The sequence below is a fragment of the Branchiostoma belcheri genome, unplaced genomic scaffold, assembly GCF_001625305.1.
Source record: "Branchiostoma belcheri isolate BF01 breed outbred unplaced genomic scaffold, Haploidv18h27 scaffold16, whole genome shotgun sequence".
NCBI classification, from domain to species: Eukaryota; Metazoa; Chordata; class Leptocardii; order Amphioxiformes; family Branchiostomatidae; genus Branchiostoma; species Branchiostoma belcheri.
In genome coordinates, this window is record NW_017803046.1 from 2408593 (window position 1) to 2422209 (window position 13617).

The following is a 13617-nucleotide window of genomic DNA, read 5'->3' on the forward strand; positions in this document are numbered from 1 at the left end:
GCCCCTTTAACTTGGAAGTCATGATGTGAAAAGTTTACTTGCAAGAACATATTTTACTCCACTTCAATGGCATGGGTGTAGTTCAGAATACATACTTTTATCTTGGACACTGATGTTACATTTAATAATGAAGAAGAAACAGTTGTAGTGTTAACATTATACCTGGAGTGCTCTATGTACATTGGAAAAAAATATACATTTAATCAGTCAGTAATTTGTGTTCATTGTGTTTTGTGTTTTCAATACACAAGTTGGACAAGAAAACTGTTGGGATGAAGTGGATTGAAAGGATAGAAATAACACAATAATTGGGCCCTGACTCACACAATAAAGACTGCATTTCAGTGGGTATTTTAAAAAGGTCAGCGGTCAGTGTAACAAATAAACATGAAATTATCCAGATTAATTCTTCTACTATAGTATATGTGTTAGTTATATTATCAACTTGTGTCAGAAACGCGGAAAACTTGGCACAAACTCAGTACAGAAAGTTTTCTCCGCGCAAGGACTTCTGGGTAGGTGCCGATCAACATCCGGGACTGGGGGCGACCTTTGACCTGGATCGTCTTTCCACATAATCAGATGAGGTGATCTGATCAGGCGCATTATTCATCACTTTTCCCTCGTTTTCTCAGCGGTAAGTCCATATCAGAGGTTCATGTGCGGGTGGTACCTCTATAACTAAATATTCTAGTGAATTTTAGTAAAGTAGGTGTTATTTATTAGCCGTATGGTGGAATTTTTGCGGTTTCGTGTCGTGGTAGCGTGCAAGTTGGCAAACAATGCACGGCGAACATGTTCTGTTGATCGAACTGGCATGGCCACCACTGCCTTGTCTCAACATCGTATCTTGTGGCGTTGTTTGGGCTCCCAACGCCCAGAAAGTCGCTGTATAACTTCATTTATTTACCAGGACCATGCACAGGAATTTTCACGCCGGGAACCTAACGTTCAGCGGCGTTTTGTGAGGGGTCCCTACCCTCCTAGTTGCTATGCTGTTCCAACAGGGTGGCTTTGTGTCCTGTGGCCAACCCAGTCGGCCATTTTGTGTTTGTCTAACTCAGGCTTGTACCCACTTAAAAAGCCAAACGCAGCTCACAAACGGCAATTTTAACGCCAGCGTCTCAACTTCTATGCTTTTCTGTGTGTGGTGAGTGGATATCAGGGTTGTTGTTGACTTTAAAGGTTCCAGTTGCGCTGCATGTTGGTTGAGCTGTCTATCAAAATATCCCAGACAATTGAAGTCTGCGCCTGCGTGACAACGCCCACGGCAGTTGTCTCATTAGCCTAGGGGGGCACAGACTGGGGTGTCACTGTCATGCCAACTCAATTGTTTCTTGTAGATTTCCATACTTTACTCTTTTACTCCTTTCTTTAGGTGAAGAATCGTTCCTATTCCAAAACAATGGAATTCTAGAATAACATTGTTTGAATAGTGTTTTCTTTTCACAAGCTCTGAATATTTCTGTTACTTATCTATGCAGCACATAATATTTGTGTATGGAAGGTAGAGTAGCCTTTGTAGTGTGTACATAGTCCCACTTGCAACAATATATCCTCGCACAAATCAAAATTTGGAGCTGGGAATATGACAAAGAACAAAGAGGTAGTAAATCATCTGTAATGGCTCTAAATCCTTTTTCTTTTGCAGATGGCTAAAATTTGATGATGCACACCACTATGTATCATATAATCATAATCACTGACGATACACTACAAATTGTCCTTGCATGCAGTATCAAACAGACATGATCATGCTTTCTGCATGATCAGAATAGACATTGAAGTTTTGTCTGTGCAAATCACATGTGACGTGAGGGAGAATCTGTAGAGAGAAGTTGTGACGAGTGCTGATCATGGTTGATGTGGACTGTTTCTCCAATCCTCAGGACAAGGCCAGACCGTGATGGCGGAGGGGGATCAGGTTACAGAAATGGTGGCCGACAGCACCAGTCAGGAGGTGCCCGTAACAACCACATCCCCGATCACAGTGAACGGAGTCAAACCTCGCGTTTACTACCAATGTGACCAGTGTCCGTATCTGAGTGAAAACCGCTTTGCCCTCATTCGCCACTATCGTACCCACACGGGCGAGAAGCCCTTCAAGTGTAAGTACTGCCCCTCCGCGTTTGCGCAGGCGTACGACCTGAAGCGCCACAGCATGGCCATACACGATCAGTCCAAGCCCCACAAGTGTCCGAAGTGCGACTTTGAGTGCCTGCGCAAAGGCAACCTGGTTGCCCACATCAGGAGGACCCACTCAGATGGCAAGCCGTTCAAGTGCAGCTATGGGAATTGCTCGTACAGCACCACCACTAAGAAGTACCTACATGTACACATGGCTATCCATGCCAACAAGGTGAGACCAACTTTCACCTTCTGCCTCCCCTGTACATGTCTAACTCCACCCCAGTGCACTACCCCCTGCCTGCTGCATGCCGCATGCTTAACTGAACAGCTCCAGTGTCTACATGGATAGATTAACGCATACCTTCACCACAATGTGCTCAGCCATGCATGAGTTTGGGAGAAAGTCTCTCTGGTGGTTGTTTTGATTCATCTACCTTCTTGCTGATGATCTTGTGCATGCAAATTGGCATAAGCGTCCTATTACTACCAGCCTCACAGTGTGAATGGTCACAGGTGGACAGTCAAGACACCTGTTAATGTAAAATACATGTTTCTGTGAACTCATGTAAAAGTAACTCAGAGATACAGTTGGTTTTGTAGAGGGATTAATATTGATGATGTGCATGCATTGCAGTTTAAAGTCTGGTCTGATGCCCTCCTCATACCCTCTATCCTTCCTTCAGCCATTACTTTCTTTCCTCTGAGGGAAGCAAGAATGCAATCTAATTTCCCCCTCATTATCACAAGCTTTTGGTCACTTCATGCTTTTAGTCAACTTTGTTACCAAAGTACTGTACACCACAGATATGCGTGGGAGTCTCAAGCATATGGGGAGTTTTTATTGTCTTTTTTTCCTTCAAATTTTATTACTTATGAGAGTTGAATTGAGTAAAAATGTGCAAATTATTCTTTATCATATGGAGGTAAAAATACATATACTAATGGATAAAATCATAAATTTTTAATGTTTTAGTTCAACATACCATTTTTGGTACAATTATGCCAGCAAAACCATCCATCTGCTACATGTAGCCTTGTCAGTTGTCACATGTACCAACAGACTGTTCCTGTGTGTTCCCTGCAGGAGAGGTATCAGTGTACCAAGTGTGAGTACAAGTGCCCTCACCAGTGGATCCTGACGCGTCACATGCGCAAACACGAGCGGGAAGAACAGCGGGCAGCGGAACAGGCGGCGTGGGAGGCACAGCAGGCTAAAGTCACGTCACAGGCTCAGGTCACGGTCGTCGAGACGAAGGTATGGCACCACTTACAGAATCATATTTGGTTAAAGAAAAGGTAGAATATTTCATTTAAAAAAATCATATAAATCTAACACAAAAAGTTGACATGGAACACAATACTTATCATAAAAAAACAAGGGAAATTTTGTCATTTTTCTCACAATATAGTAGTACTCACATATGCATTGAGCCCTGGTGCTCAACCCGCAGATGTATGATTTGAACCTTTTCTGTTAGGGTTACAATAATTGTTTGTGCTAAATTTCCCTTGTTGCAAGGTGGGTTGTGTAGCATCAGAATTGTTTACTCTCCTAGTCATGTATGGGTAGAGAATAAATGAATGATTTATACAATGGTTGTTTAACTTGTGTGACTTTTGTATGTTTCCACTTCCAGCCAATGCAGGCTCAGGTTCAAGTGGACGGTTCCCAGAAGGTGCCGGTTCTCATCGCCAAAGGTTTTCCCCCGCCCCAGCGCAACCCCATCCAGAAGGTCTTCATCACACCGAGCTCCACTCAACAAGTAGGAACCATGTCTAACACAGTTGTCACTACAACAATACCGGTAATAAAGGGCTGGACCCCCACAGCAGTCAACATCGCCCTCCCTGTACAGTCTCCCAGTACCTGCCAGGCACAGCCAGCCACAGTAAACCTCACCAACCAAACACAGGTCACCACCTCACCGAAAAGCCCCAGCAGAGCGTCGTCTCGCAGTAACCTGGGGAAGAAGAGGATCCGGGACATGATCCGGGATGATGATGAAATGAGCACGACCAGTACAGGCCGCGGTCACTCAGTCCCCGGCAGTCTGATCGACAAGCCCTTCCAGTGTGACATGTGTGGATTTGCCTTCACTCATAACTGGCTACTACAGGTTAGTTGAAAATGTTATTCAAAGTTAATTTGCTTGCAAGTATCCATTTTATTCATATCCTGTATTATGCTCTGTAAGTTATTGTTATACCTGTACTGCTGTACAAAATGTACCATGATGTTTTCATTTGGCTGACAGAAACTGTATGCCTGAACATTTTTTTTTAATCATAAAATATACTACATGTAATTGGCTTATTTGTAGTAAACAGTTATGGAAGGCTGTATAGCTAGATTGTGAACAATGTGATGTTTTCTTTGAATAAGTGCTGTGATCAGCATAGATTTACTGTATGGATGAGTGAACTGCAGAAACTGATAGATTAGAGCAAAAAAAGTGTAGCATTGTTTTTTATGTAGATTTCAATGGTGTTAGATTTAGTTTTCTGTCGTACTTGCTAATTGGTCCCTCATGAATGGACTATTTCATGATGAAGTCAACTCAAAAGACAATACTACCCCCCTCCCCCCCAGCGGCACATAAAGACCCACCAGTACAGTGGTAAGAACAAGCAGCAGCTGTTGGCCCGGAGTCTGCTGAGAGCTGCCCGGAACCAGCTGGAGCGACCACGCCCCTTCAAGTGCGAGGAGTGTGGGTTTGCCTTCATCCAGAACTGGCTGCTACAGAGGCATCTACGCTCACACGCTGCACGCAGGATGAAGGTCAGAATTGCCTTGTCATCCTATCAAAAATTATCACTTTTGGGTATTTGAAGAAATTTCCCAAATCATTATGTAATACTGATGGCAGCATTACCATCTGATTCCTTGAATACAAAAAATAAATTTCTTGAATCTCGGACTAAAGTTGTCCAACTACTCTTGTTCCCCAGTCTTGTACATAATCTTATAATCTTACTTGTCTATTTCATGATATCAGCAACAAGAGCAGGGGTCGTACTTTGCTGGGAAGGTGATCGCACAAGTCCAGGTATGTTTGATTCATGCTCTCACTTTTAGCTATTGGGTTATAGCTTGGGGTGATCATAAAAAAAAAGGAAAAAAAAATTTCCTTGCATAAGATGTGTGATAGTCCAGTAACTGTAATCTCAGAAATGTGAAACTTGTTGTCCACCCACAGCAGCCCCAACAGGTGCTCCAAGGCCAGACCTTTGCCTCACAGACCATCACAGTCCAGCAGAACACTTACAAACAGGAGGCCAGTGACAGTGAAGAGGACAGTGGGGAGGATGATGTGTACAGTGATGAGGATGACTCCCTCTCTCCCATCCCTGCTGCCAAGATGCAGGAGTATCAGTGTAACTTCTGTCCATTCCAGGTAGGTACATTGTGATGAAACAAAGTATGGGTAAGGGGGTGAAGTCTGCCACCTGTGGTTGTCTTGTTTATCCTTGTATGACTGTTGGAGTTTGCAGAACACATTTTATAGCTGACACAATCTTCCCTCTGCAGGCTAACAATGGACTGTCCCTGGCAAACCACCTCCGCATCCACAGTGAGAAAACCTTCAAGTGCAATGTGTGTGAATTCACCACCGGCAACAGGTGAGGGACGTTTACATATTGTCTGCTTGTTCTAACATGGAACCTTTCATAACTTTTTTATTTGTTAAGTACATAGACAAAGAGATAGGAAGACAGAATTGGTAAACCAGAAAAGGTGAATAGGTTAAGCAGTATGTGATTTGAAATAAGCATTACCCATTTCCTTGTTGAATTTCTTCATCCAGTTTGATACAAATACCCATGTCTTGATAGATTTACTCTATAGGTGTTGTAGAATCCAAAAAGGTGAGGCTATCAATGATGTGTAATATGTATTGACCAGATATTTATGGGTTCACCACACCACGAAGTGGTGGTGAACCCATATTGCTTTTTCTGATGTTTCTTCTTCTTCTTCTCCTCCTTCTCCTCCTTCTCCTCCTGCCATTTTTTAAATGGATTCAGCTTCTTCATTTTAGGGCCTAAGGTCCTGAAATTTGGTATGGAGGTACAGTGGGCAAATACCCCTAGGCGTTTTTTAAATTTTTGTGATACAGGCTTTTAGAATGGTTTTATTTGAGTTTTTTGGCTGTGTTATAGCAAATGTATTACTGTGTTAGTGTGCCGTGTTTACCACGTCTGGGCATGAGTCATCACAATGGAATGCAGGGCATCAACCAATAGGCATGCAGCTTTCCTCTATACTTCTTGCTGATTGGCTGTTGGGATTTAACTTGATTAACACCTGCACAGAGCATTTCCACCTGCACAGAGCATTTCTTGCTGATTGGCTGTTGGGATTTAACTTGATTAACACCTGCACAGAGCATTTCCATACTGACAGTATGTCTTTATTCAAGTGTTTTGGTAGGTATTTCAAGCTTTTCTGCTCCAGCATTGGAATGCGGGGCATGAACGTTTTTTTATTTATTTTGAAAATCAACAGTTTGCATTATGCAATTAAAAATCCTAACCAATGATTTTTGAATAGCTATCCAACTGTTGTTTTAGTTGTATGTTACTTCATATTATAGTTATATCAATGTAAATCATTGTTTTCCCTTGTGTTTCTCATTCTTTCCCTGCCATGTCGTAAAATGTGGTGAACCCATCGCTGTATTTGCTCCAAAGCAAATATTGGCCTTTCTAGTTAATCTGCTGTTTTTTGTTGCCTACTCCTCCGCAGGAAAGCCTACATCACCCATGTACAGGAGCATGCAAACAAGAAGCACCACTGCACCTTCTGTAGTCTGACGTTTGAGTCAGGAGTCGGCCTGTCCAATCACATCAGGGGACACATGGGAGAGAACAAGTACAGGTCAGTGTTTCCTGTCTTCAATTGTTATACATGACTTCTCAAACATGGTTTTCCAAAATGCAAGCTTATACAGTACAGTACAGCACAGCACAGTACACTATAGTAAAAGCTGTTTCTCTGCAAGACCCATTAGCAGTTGTTGTGATGCTTGTCTAAATTCTCAGGTAGAATTGTGTATTCTTCTTTATAGACTTTAAAGAATTGAAAGAGTACATTGGGTGTTTTACTCACATCTCCTCTTGACAACATACATCATAACAGTAACATGATATTGTTTCCTTTTTCAGATGTGATCACTGCCCCTTCTCCACCAACCAGCGTAGAGTCCTGGAGCGTCACGTGAAGCGCAGCCACACCCGCAAGCCTCTGCAGCCAACCATGATCATCAAACCAAACTTGGCCCCCATCAGCCAACCACAGGAGACCTTTCATGTGGACTTGGGTCCGTCGGACATCGGGCAGGAGGTGACGGTGGGCGTGGACGGGGAGGAGGAACTGGAGTACGAGTCGGTCATCTTTGAGTGTCGCTACTGCGGGCGGCAGTTTGACATCCAGGAGGAGTGGGTCCGACACACACAGAGGCACATGTGGTGAATGAATGGAGACGTATCTCAGCTATAACAGTACAGTACGTCTGTTTGGTGTAGATGATTGGAACGCTTTCTTCAGTCTATTGTAAAAGTCAAGTGTAAATGGTATTAACATTTTGCAAGACCTTACATACCTCTGACAAGGAACAAGCTTTGTTTTATCTCAGCTGTTACTGTGACCATTTTTGTAACAATTCCTGTATTTATTACAACGTAATGGTCTTGTACAATTGATTTGGGTTGAAGCCCACCGTCTGTTAAATGCAACTGACCAACACTGCCATTGGCCAGTGAGCTAAAACTCTGATATGGTCACATTTCTCATGGATGAAAGTGCCAGAATTTTTAATATGTCAAGTACTGCAGTTTGGGACCTTTCCCAAGTGACCTTGTAACAAGACAAGAGCAGAAGTTGTGATTCAATTGTTTTGATGTGCTGCAGTGATTATGTCCTAGACATGTAATTTATGACTAGTGAGGATGTATTTATTATACCTAGGAATTTTGAAGTGGCATCCCTTAGTAGTTGTAATGTGTGTGTCTGTGTGATGACTAAGACATTTAGCAAAAGTGCTGATGAAAGTACAATGTATTTAAACAAAGCTGCTAACTTAATGCTTATGTAACTACTCCTTTTCACACAGTTGCCTTATGTAATTAGCTTTTGGAAGAACAGCACATGTAATGATATTCCATGTGCTTATAGAGACCATTGTTTTACACAGTAAACAAGAGAATATCGCACCTAACTTAATAGAACTGTTTTATGTACTCTGTATAATGGGAGAATCTTAGACTAAGGTAACATGGCTACAACCTAGACTTTTTCATTTGGCTATGTGCACAACTATGGTGCAAAATGGCAATGTTGCCTGGTCAACAAAGGGCTTTGTGAAGGCCTGCAAAACTCAATAGCTGCTCAGGTTTAATTTCTAATTTGGTGGCTACATTTTTTTGTGTTGTTGTTTAAGATCAGGGTAGAATGTTGACTAGCACTGATGAAGTTACAGATTTTGTATAGCACCGGTAGTTTGTTTCTCCTTTTCTTGTTTGGTACAATTGAACATCTGTAATAATTTGAAATCAAATAGATAATGTACTGGTCTGTGACATCATGAAACACAGTTTTGAGTTGTGATGATTTTTTTTCTCATCTATGGGCTGAGGATCGAGGATTTCTGTACTGCTGGACCTTCACACTGTACAAGCTTTAAAGAGTGAATAAATTGTCAGCAGTGGACTTTAAGGGCGAGTATTTTGATGTTGTAGTCTGTTTGAGAAGTCCTTACAAATGGTAGCAATACGAAACATTTTGAAAAATTTTGTTCTTTAGCACTCACTCCTACACATCCTCTTAACGAAATGGTAGCCTGGTATCCAGTCTTACGTGGTAGTGGCGGGTTTTCCTCAGGGCCACATGAGCTCTTTCCCGCCCGCCTCAACTAGGTTTTCCTAGCTGAGGCGGGCAATTCATAATCATTATGAATTGGAACATAACATTAGTCAACACAAATATTTGTGTTGACTAATTTTGATGTTTTTCTTTTCTGAAAGAGTTCTGAAGTAGTCTGTCCTTATACAAGTTGATGCTGTCATTCTGACAATATGAATGGTAAAATATCAGACCAAGGAAAACATCACTCAAAGTGAAATGTTTTATCACTTTAAGTGATTCACCAAGATTTGCAATCCAGTATAACAGTTACTGTCATATTTTCACACAGAATCATCCATTGAAATAATTTCAACCAACATATCCTTCTGATTTACATTGTTTGTGATAATCTGAAATAATATTATTATACCAAACATTGGTAAAAAGTAACACAAAGAAAATAAGATTTTGATACACTGGAAAAACGGTGAGATTCCTTCAGCCCTCAGTATTGATTAAAATATCCAAACTACAACTACAATAGCCATTGTAACTTTACAACTCCCGAAATACAAAAATGTCAACAATGTCATTACAGTAGATTTCCTTCCTAGATATATGTATATCCCATAGTTCAATTTCAAAGTTACTGTTAACTTTTTCCTCCCACTGCTACATCAATACACTTTTATCTAACATACTAGTAACTGTACAACAATTTTGCATTATTATTTTATAGTCTTCCTGAGAACATATCATTTTTAATAGTCTTAAGCAGAGAACATGGCATTTTCCATTGAAAAAATAACTGTATTCATGTACATAGACCATAATTTCCTGAAAATTGGTGACACCATTACACAACTTAGGGAAGGGCCATGGACATTGGAAAATATTTGCACTGAAATGATAGCTGCAAAAACAAAATATACAAAGAAGTTAAATGAAATGAGTCTCCTTGATACCACAAAATGAGAAGATTTTCACTTCTGACTGGCTCTGTAAACAAGAAATATAACAGAAGTATATTGTACACAAATAGCAAAAAATGCATACACCAAATTGTAATTTAGTATCAAAATAAGATGAGCTCTTGAACTTTTCTGCCAAAAAATTAAGCCTCTTATGACATTATGTGGAATGCTGTTAGTATCTCAATCCATCAAATGCCCTATTTGTGTCCATTGAAGGATTGTGATTAATACATGATATTTTACTAAATGTAGATGTCCAGTGCATTCCCAATTCTGGACCGACATAGTGGACACACCCTCTGGTGTGCGTAGAGAGAATTGGTGATGTGGTCAGCACACCCCCTACACAGGCACATGTGTCTACAGGGCAGGAGGAGCACGTTCTTCACGTTATCCTGACACACCACGCACAGACGCTTCTCTCGCTCCTTGGTGAACCTCAGCCGGATTTTTCTGGCTCGTTCCGGTGCCTGGAGTTCCTCGTCGTCCGAGGACAGACAGGAGGTTGTGGGTGTGGGGCTGCGGGGTCTGGACGTGGAGGTCCCAGGCTGAGGAACTGTGGGGAGGTATCACCACAAACTGAGCCTATTGCATCAAGATACATCTTGGCTAGCCTCTACCAGGCTTTCGAAAGTGGCTGCAAAGAGTGGAAATTGGCCAAATGGACAGATGACCAGGGGAGCTAGTCCATGTTAAGAGAACAGTTTGCCGCTCCTATTAGTGCGGACCAACTCCCCTGGCCTATCATGTCTGTTTGGCCAATTTCTACTCTTTCCAGCCACTTCCTGAACATCTTGGCTACAACATCATAACTATGTGCTGAGGTTACATGTAGTTTTGATTAGTGCAAAAAGTTCATTACAGTTCATACAAAAGTAATGAAAATTACAGCTATGAATAACTGAGAACGAAGCTTACGTACTGTTTCGTGTGCGAAGGTTGTACCGCTGAAGTCTGGGAGGAAGCTGGTGCCTCTCCCCGCCCTCTTCACTCTCTGATCCCTCATCGCTTGCAGAACTGACTAACGACGAACTGTCTTCCCTCCCAGAATCCTCCACGTCACTTCCATCATCCCTTTCTTCTTCCTCCTCGGCTTCCTGTGGTTCCTCCCTGTCCCGTGTGTTGTCCAGGTCCTGTCCGAATGTCCACATGTTTAGGTGCTGGGTGATGTCAGGGAGGGGAGGGAGGGTGGTGTCGTCCCATTTCTTCACCAGTATAGCCGTGGCCCCGAGTAAGACGGCAGCCGCTACCAGTTCTAGTGAGAATATTGACACCGTGAGCCAGAGGAAGTCCACAGCTTTCTTCACGCTTGTCAGCATGGACTGCTGTAGGTATGTCAGCCCTTCTGCCAGGTAGTACACCGTGCTGGACGACACGGAATACAGGATGTACGCCGCTGCGAGAATCCCGTTCAGCAGGAGCTGCGGCACCATCCAGGCGCACGTCCCGACGAACGACAGAGCCGCATGGATCCCGTGGAATGACTCAGCCAGGACGTAGAAGATCCCCTGCTGTAGGAGTTGCAGCAGCACCACCACGTTGGTGACCAGGTACTGCAGGGCTGCAATGATGTAGTTCACTCCCAGCTGCAGGCCGGTGACAGTCTGCATGGCCAGGAACTGGGCTGCGGCAAAAACATGCAGCAGCACGGCCTGCAGGCTGCTCAGTATGAACGTCAGTACTGTCTGGATTGCCGTGAGGATTCCACTCACCAACATCTGCACAGCTGCGAGGGTGTTGGTCACCAGTGCCTGCAGTCCACCGAACACACTCGTCCCAGCTGTGGTAACCCAGGACAACACCTGGACACCTGTCAGGTGCACACCTGTCTTCACAAACTGCCATCCTTCCAATACTCCATGGAGTAACGTCTTACCAAAGACTTGAAGGCTGTACATAGTATGGGACCCTACTGTGCACAAGGCGTGCCATGTCTGTGAGGTGATGTAGGTCAGAACTAGTTTTAGGACTCCTCCAAAGTCCCAGAGGATCCCGAAGGCCACCTGAAGGCACACCAGGACGTACTGCACCACTAACCCAGTCAGGAACAGGAGGTCCAACAGAAGGGTACAAATCTGTAGGAGAGAAGAAATCAGAACATTAAACTCTCACAATTCTACAAAACAGCATCTGCCAAGAAGTTAACAAGTCACCAGGGACCCCTTGAAATCTAAAAATTTTGAGGTCTCATATCAAGATCTGCCCACATACCAAGTTTTATGACAATCCACCCTTAGCAGGGGCTATATGGGGGTGTAGCCGGGCCGGGGGCTTTTATAACATCATAGAGCCCCGGCAAAGATGAAGATGAAGCTTCTTGAGTTACCACGCTAAACCACATACATTGTACATACACAGGTATTCAGAGTACCCTACATTTGTACATACACATGATGTAGGCCATCAAAAATATTGCATCCTGGCAAAGGTAATAAAGTTCCTGTAGGTGCAACTAATGGAATCAGAAATGATGACATGGAAATGGAAACAAACCAAAGTTTCCAAATTTGTACTTGTAAACAGATAAAATGCAGTGATGATGTGTATGTTAAGTACAGTACCTGATTGAGAATCCCCCAGCAGGTTTTAGCCACAGACACGGTGGTGTTGACAGTGACGCTGGCGATGAAGTGAAGCGTGGTGAACACCCGGGACATCATGTCATAGTGCAGCGTCAGCAGCCTGTGTCCGGCGTACAGCGCCCTCCCCACGCCTTCCTCTACTGACTCCGAGATGGCCGACAGGGTGTCCAGTACAGTTGCCATGGTGATTGTTGGCTACTGTTCAAACTTACAGTCTGAAATCTGCTATGGTTGGAACCTGGGGAAAAAAAACAACACTGATCCATGTCTTGTTTAGACTGTGCCAAAGACTGGAGCAAATTCAAAAAGTTTTGGCAGCTATTTTTATCATAAATTCATATCATATACCATACTCTGTATCTACATTTGTATCAATGAATTGTCATCACGATACAGTGCCCGTTTAATATATTCAACAGAAAATACGGTGGTAGCAGCTTTGATTCAAAGTCATGTAAAGTTTAGGTTGTTTTATACTGCTTTGTAATTTGGTGAGTAGCAAAACACGTATTACCTCAACAGCTTCCGTGACATATGCCAATACCATGAACCTCAATATACATAATAACGTTATAAACAGTACGGTAACCGTACTTCGGCGGTCAACTCTATACGCTGCTGTGGTTAGTCATCAGCATGGAGAAAATTCTATCTCCGTTTAAGTACGTAACGTTATACTGGTAGTGGTACACAACGTTATAAACCGAAACTCTTGTAGCTGCACCCTAGCCTAAGTCTTCCTGCTGCGAGGTACAACATCTATGAGCAACGTACGGCTTTGAAATCGATTAAACTAGCTTCTTTCCTACCTCAACATGTCCCGCTGCATTCTTAGGTACTTCCTGTGGGTAAACTGAGCTAAAAGGTGATATCCAAGCACTTTTGACGCAGGTAACGACAAGCAACAACCTTGGAAAACAAACAGACTGCGGCCATGACAGGTACTGGTTGTCGGTCAAAGGGCACAACTGCACTTTACAAATAAATAGCTAGAGGGCGCACGTGCACGGTGGTGCACGTACATTTACATTTGTACATTCTAAAATTGTTTATCTCTTTATATAATACATAGAAGAGTGAATGACAA

General features: G+C 42.8%; 2 protein-coding genes across 3 annotated transcripts; one reads left to right on the forward strand and one right to left on the reverse strand.

Moving 5' to 3' along the window:
* The first annotated feature begins 549 nt into the window (after nucleotides 1-549).
* On the forward strand, nucleotides 550-8301 carry LOC109466132 (zinc finger protein 572-like). 2 transcript variants are annotated; one of them, XM_019763774.1, is made up of 10 exons: nucleotides 550-637; nucleotides 1890-2359; nucleotides 3215-3385; nucleotides 3768-4247; nucleotides 4721-4909; nucleotides 5127-5177; nucleotides 5328-5525; nucleotides 5660-5751; nucleotides 6878-7009; nucleotides 7297-8301. In XM_019763774.1, exons 2-10 carry the CDS (start codon nucleotides 1907-1909, stop codon nucleotides 7601-7603), a joined length of 2073 nt encoding a protein of 690 aa, XP_019619333.1. In that variant the 5' UTR covers nucleotides 550-637; nucleotides 1890-1906; the 3' UTR covers nucleotides 7604-8301. The 2 variants fall into 2 exon arrangements, with proteins under 2 accessions (XP_019619333.1, XP_019619334.1); XM_019763775.1 differs by having other exon boundaries at nucleotides 5331-5525.
* Nucleotides 8302-9253: 952 nt separating this feature from the next.
* On the reverse strand, nucleotides 9254-13505 carry LOC109466198 (RING finger protein 26-like). Its single transcript, XM_019763865.1, has 4 exons — nucleotides 13340-13505; nucleotides 12510-12768; nucleotides 10871-12023; nucleotides 9254-10504 (listed from the first exon to the last, which is right to left on the reverse strand). Exons 2-4 carry the CDS (start codon nucleotides 12711-12713, stop codon nucleotides 10191-10193), a joined length of 1671 nt encoding a protein of 556 aa, XP_019619424.1. The 5' UTR covers nucleotides 12714-12768; nucleotides 13340-13505; the 3' UTR covers nucleotides 9254-10190.
* Nucleotides 13506-13617: the final 112 nt, after the last annotated feature.

Excerpts from the sequence above, each read along its gene's own strand:
- LOC109466198 (XM_019763865.1), bottom strand. The coding sequence starts at position 12,713 with ATGGCAACTGTACTGGACACCCTGTCGGCCATCTCGGAGTCAGTAGAG. Across the intron at positions 12,024-12,509 it reads GCTGGGGGATTCTCAATCAG|ATTTGTACCCTTCTGTTGGA; the intron begins GTACTGTACTTA and ends TCTCTCCTACAG. Across the intron at positions 10,505-10,870 it reads CAACCTTCGCACACGAAACA|TTCCTCAGCCTGGGACCTCC; the intron begins GTACGTAAGCTT and ends ACCTCCCCACAG.
- LOC109466132 (XM_019763774.1), top strand. The coding sequence starts at position 1,907 with ATGGCGGAGGGGGATCAGGTTACAGAAATGGTGGCCGACAGCACCAGT. Across the intron at positions 5,178-5,327 it reads AGGTGATCGCACAAGTCCAG|CAGCCCCAACAGGTGCTCCA; the intron begins GTATGTTTGATT and ends GTCCACCCACAG. Across the intron at positions 7,010-7,296 it reads ATGGGAGAGAACAAGTACAG|ATGTGATCACTGCCCCTTCT; the intron begins GTCAGTGTTTCC and ends TTCCTTTTTCAG.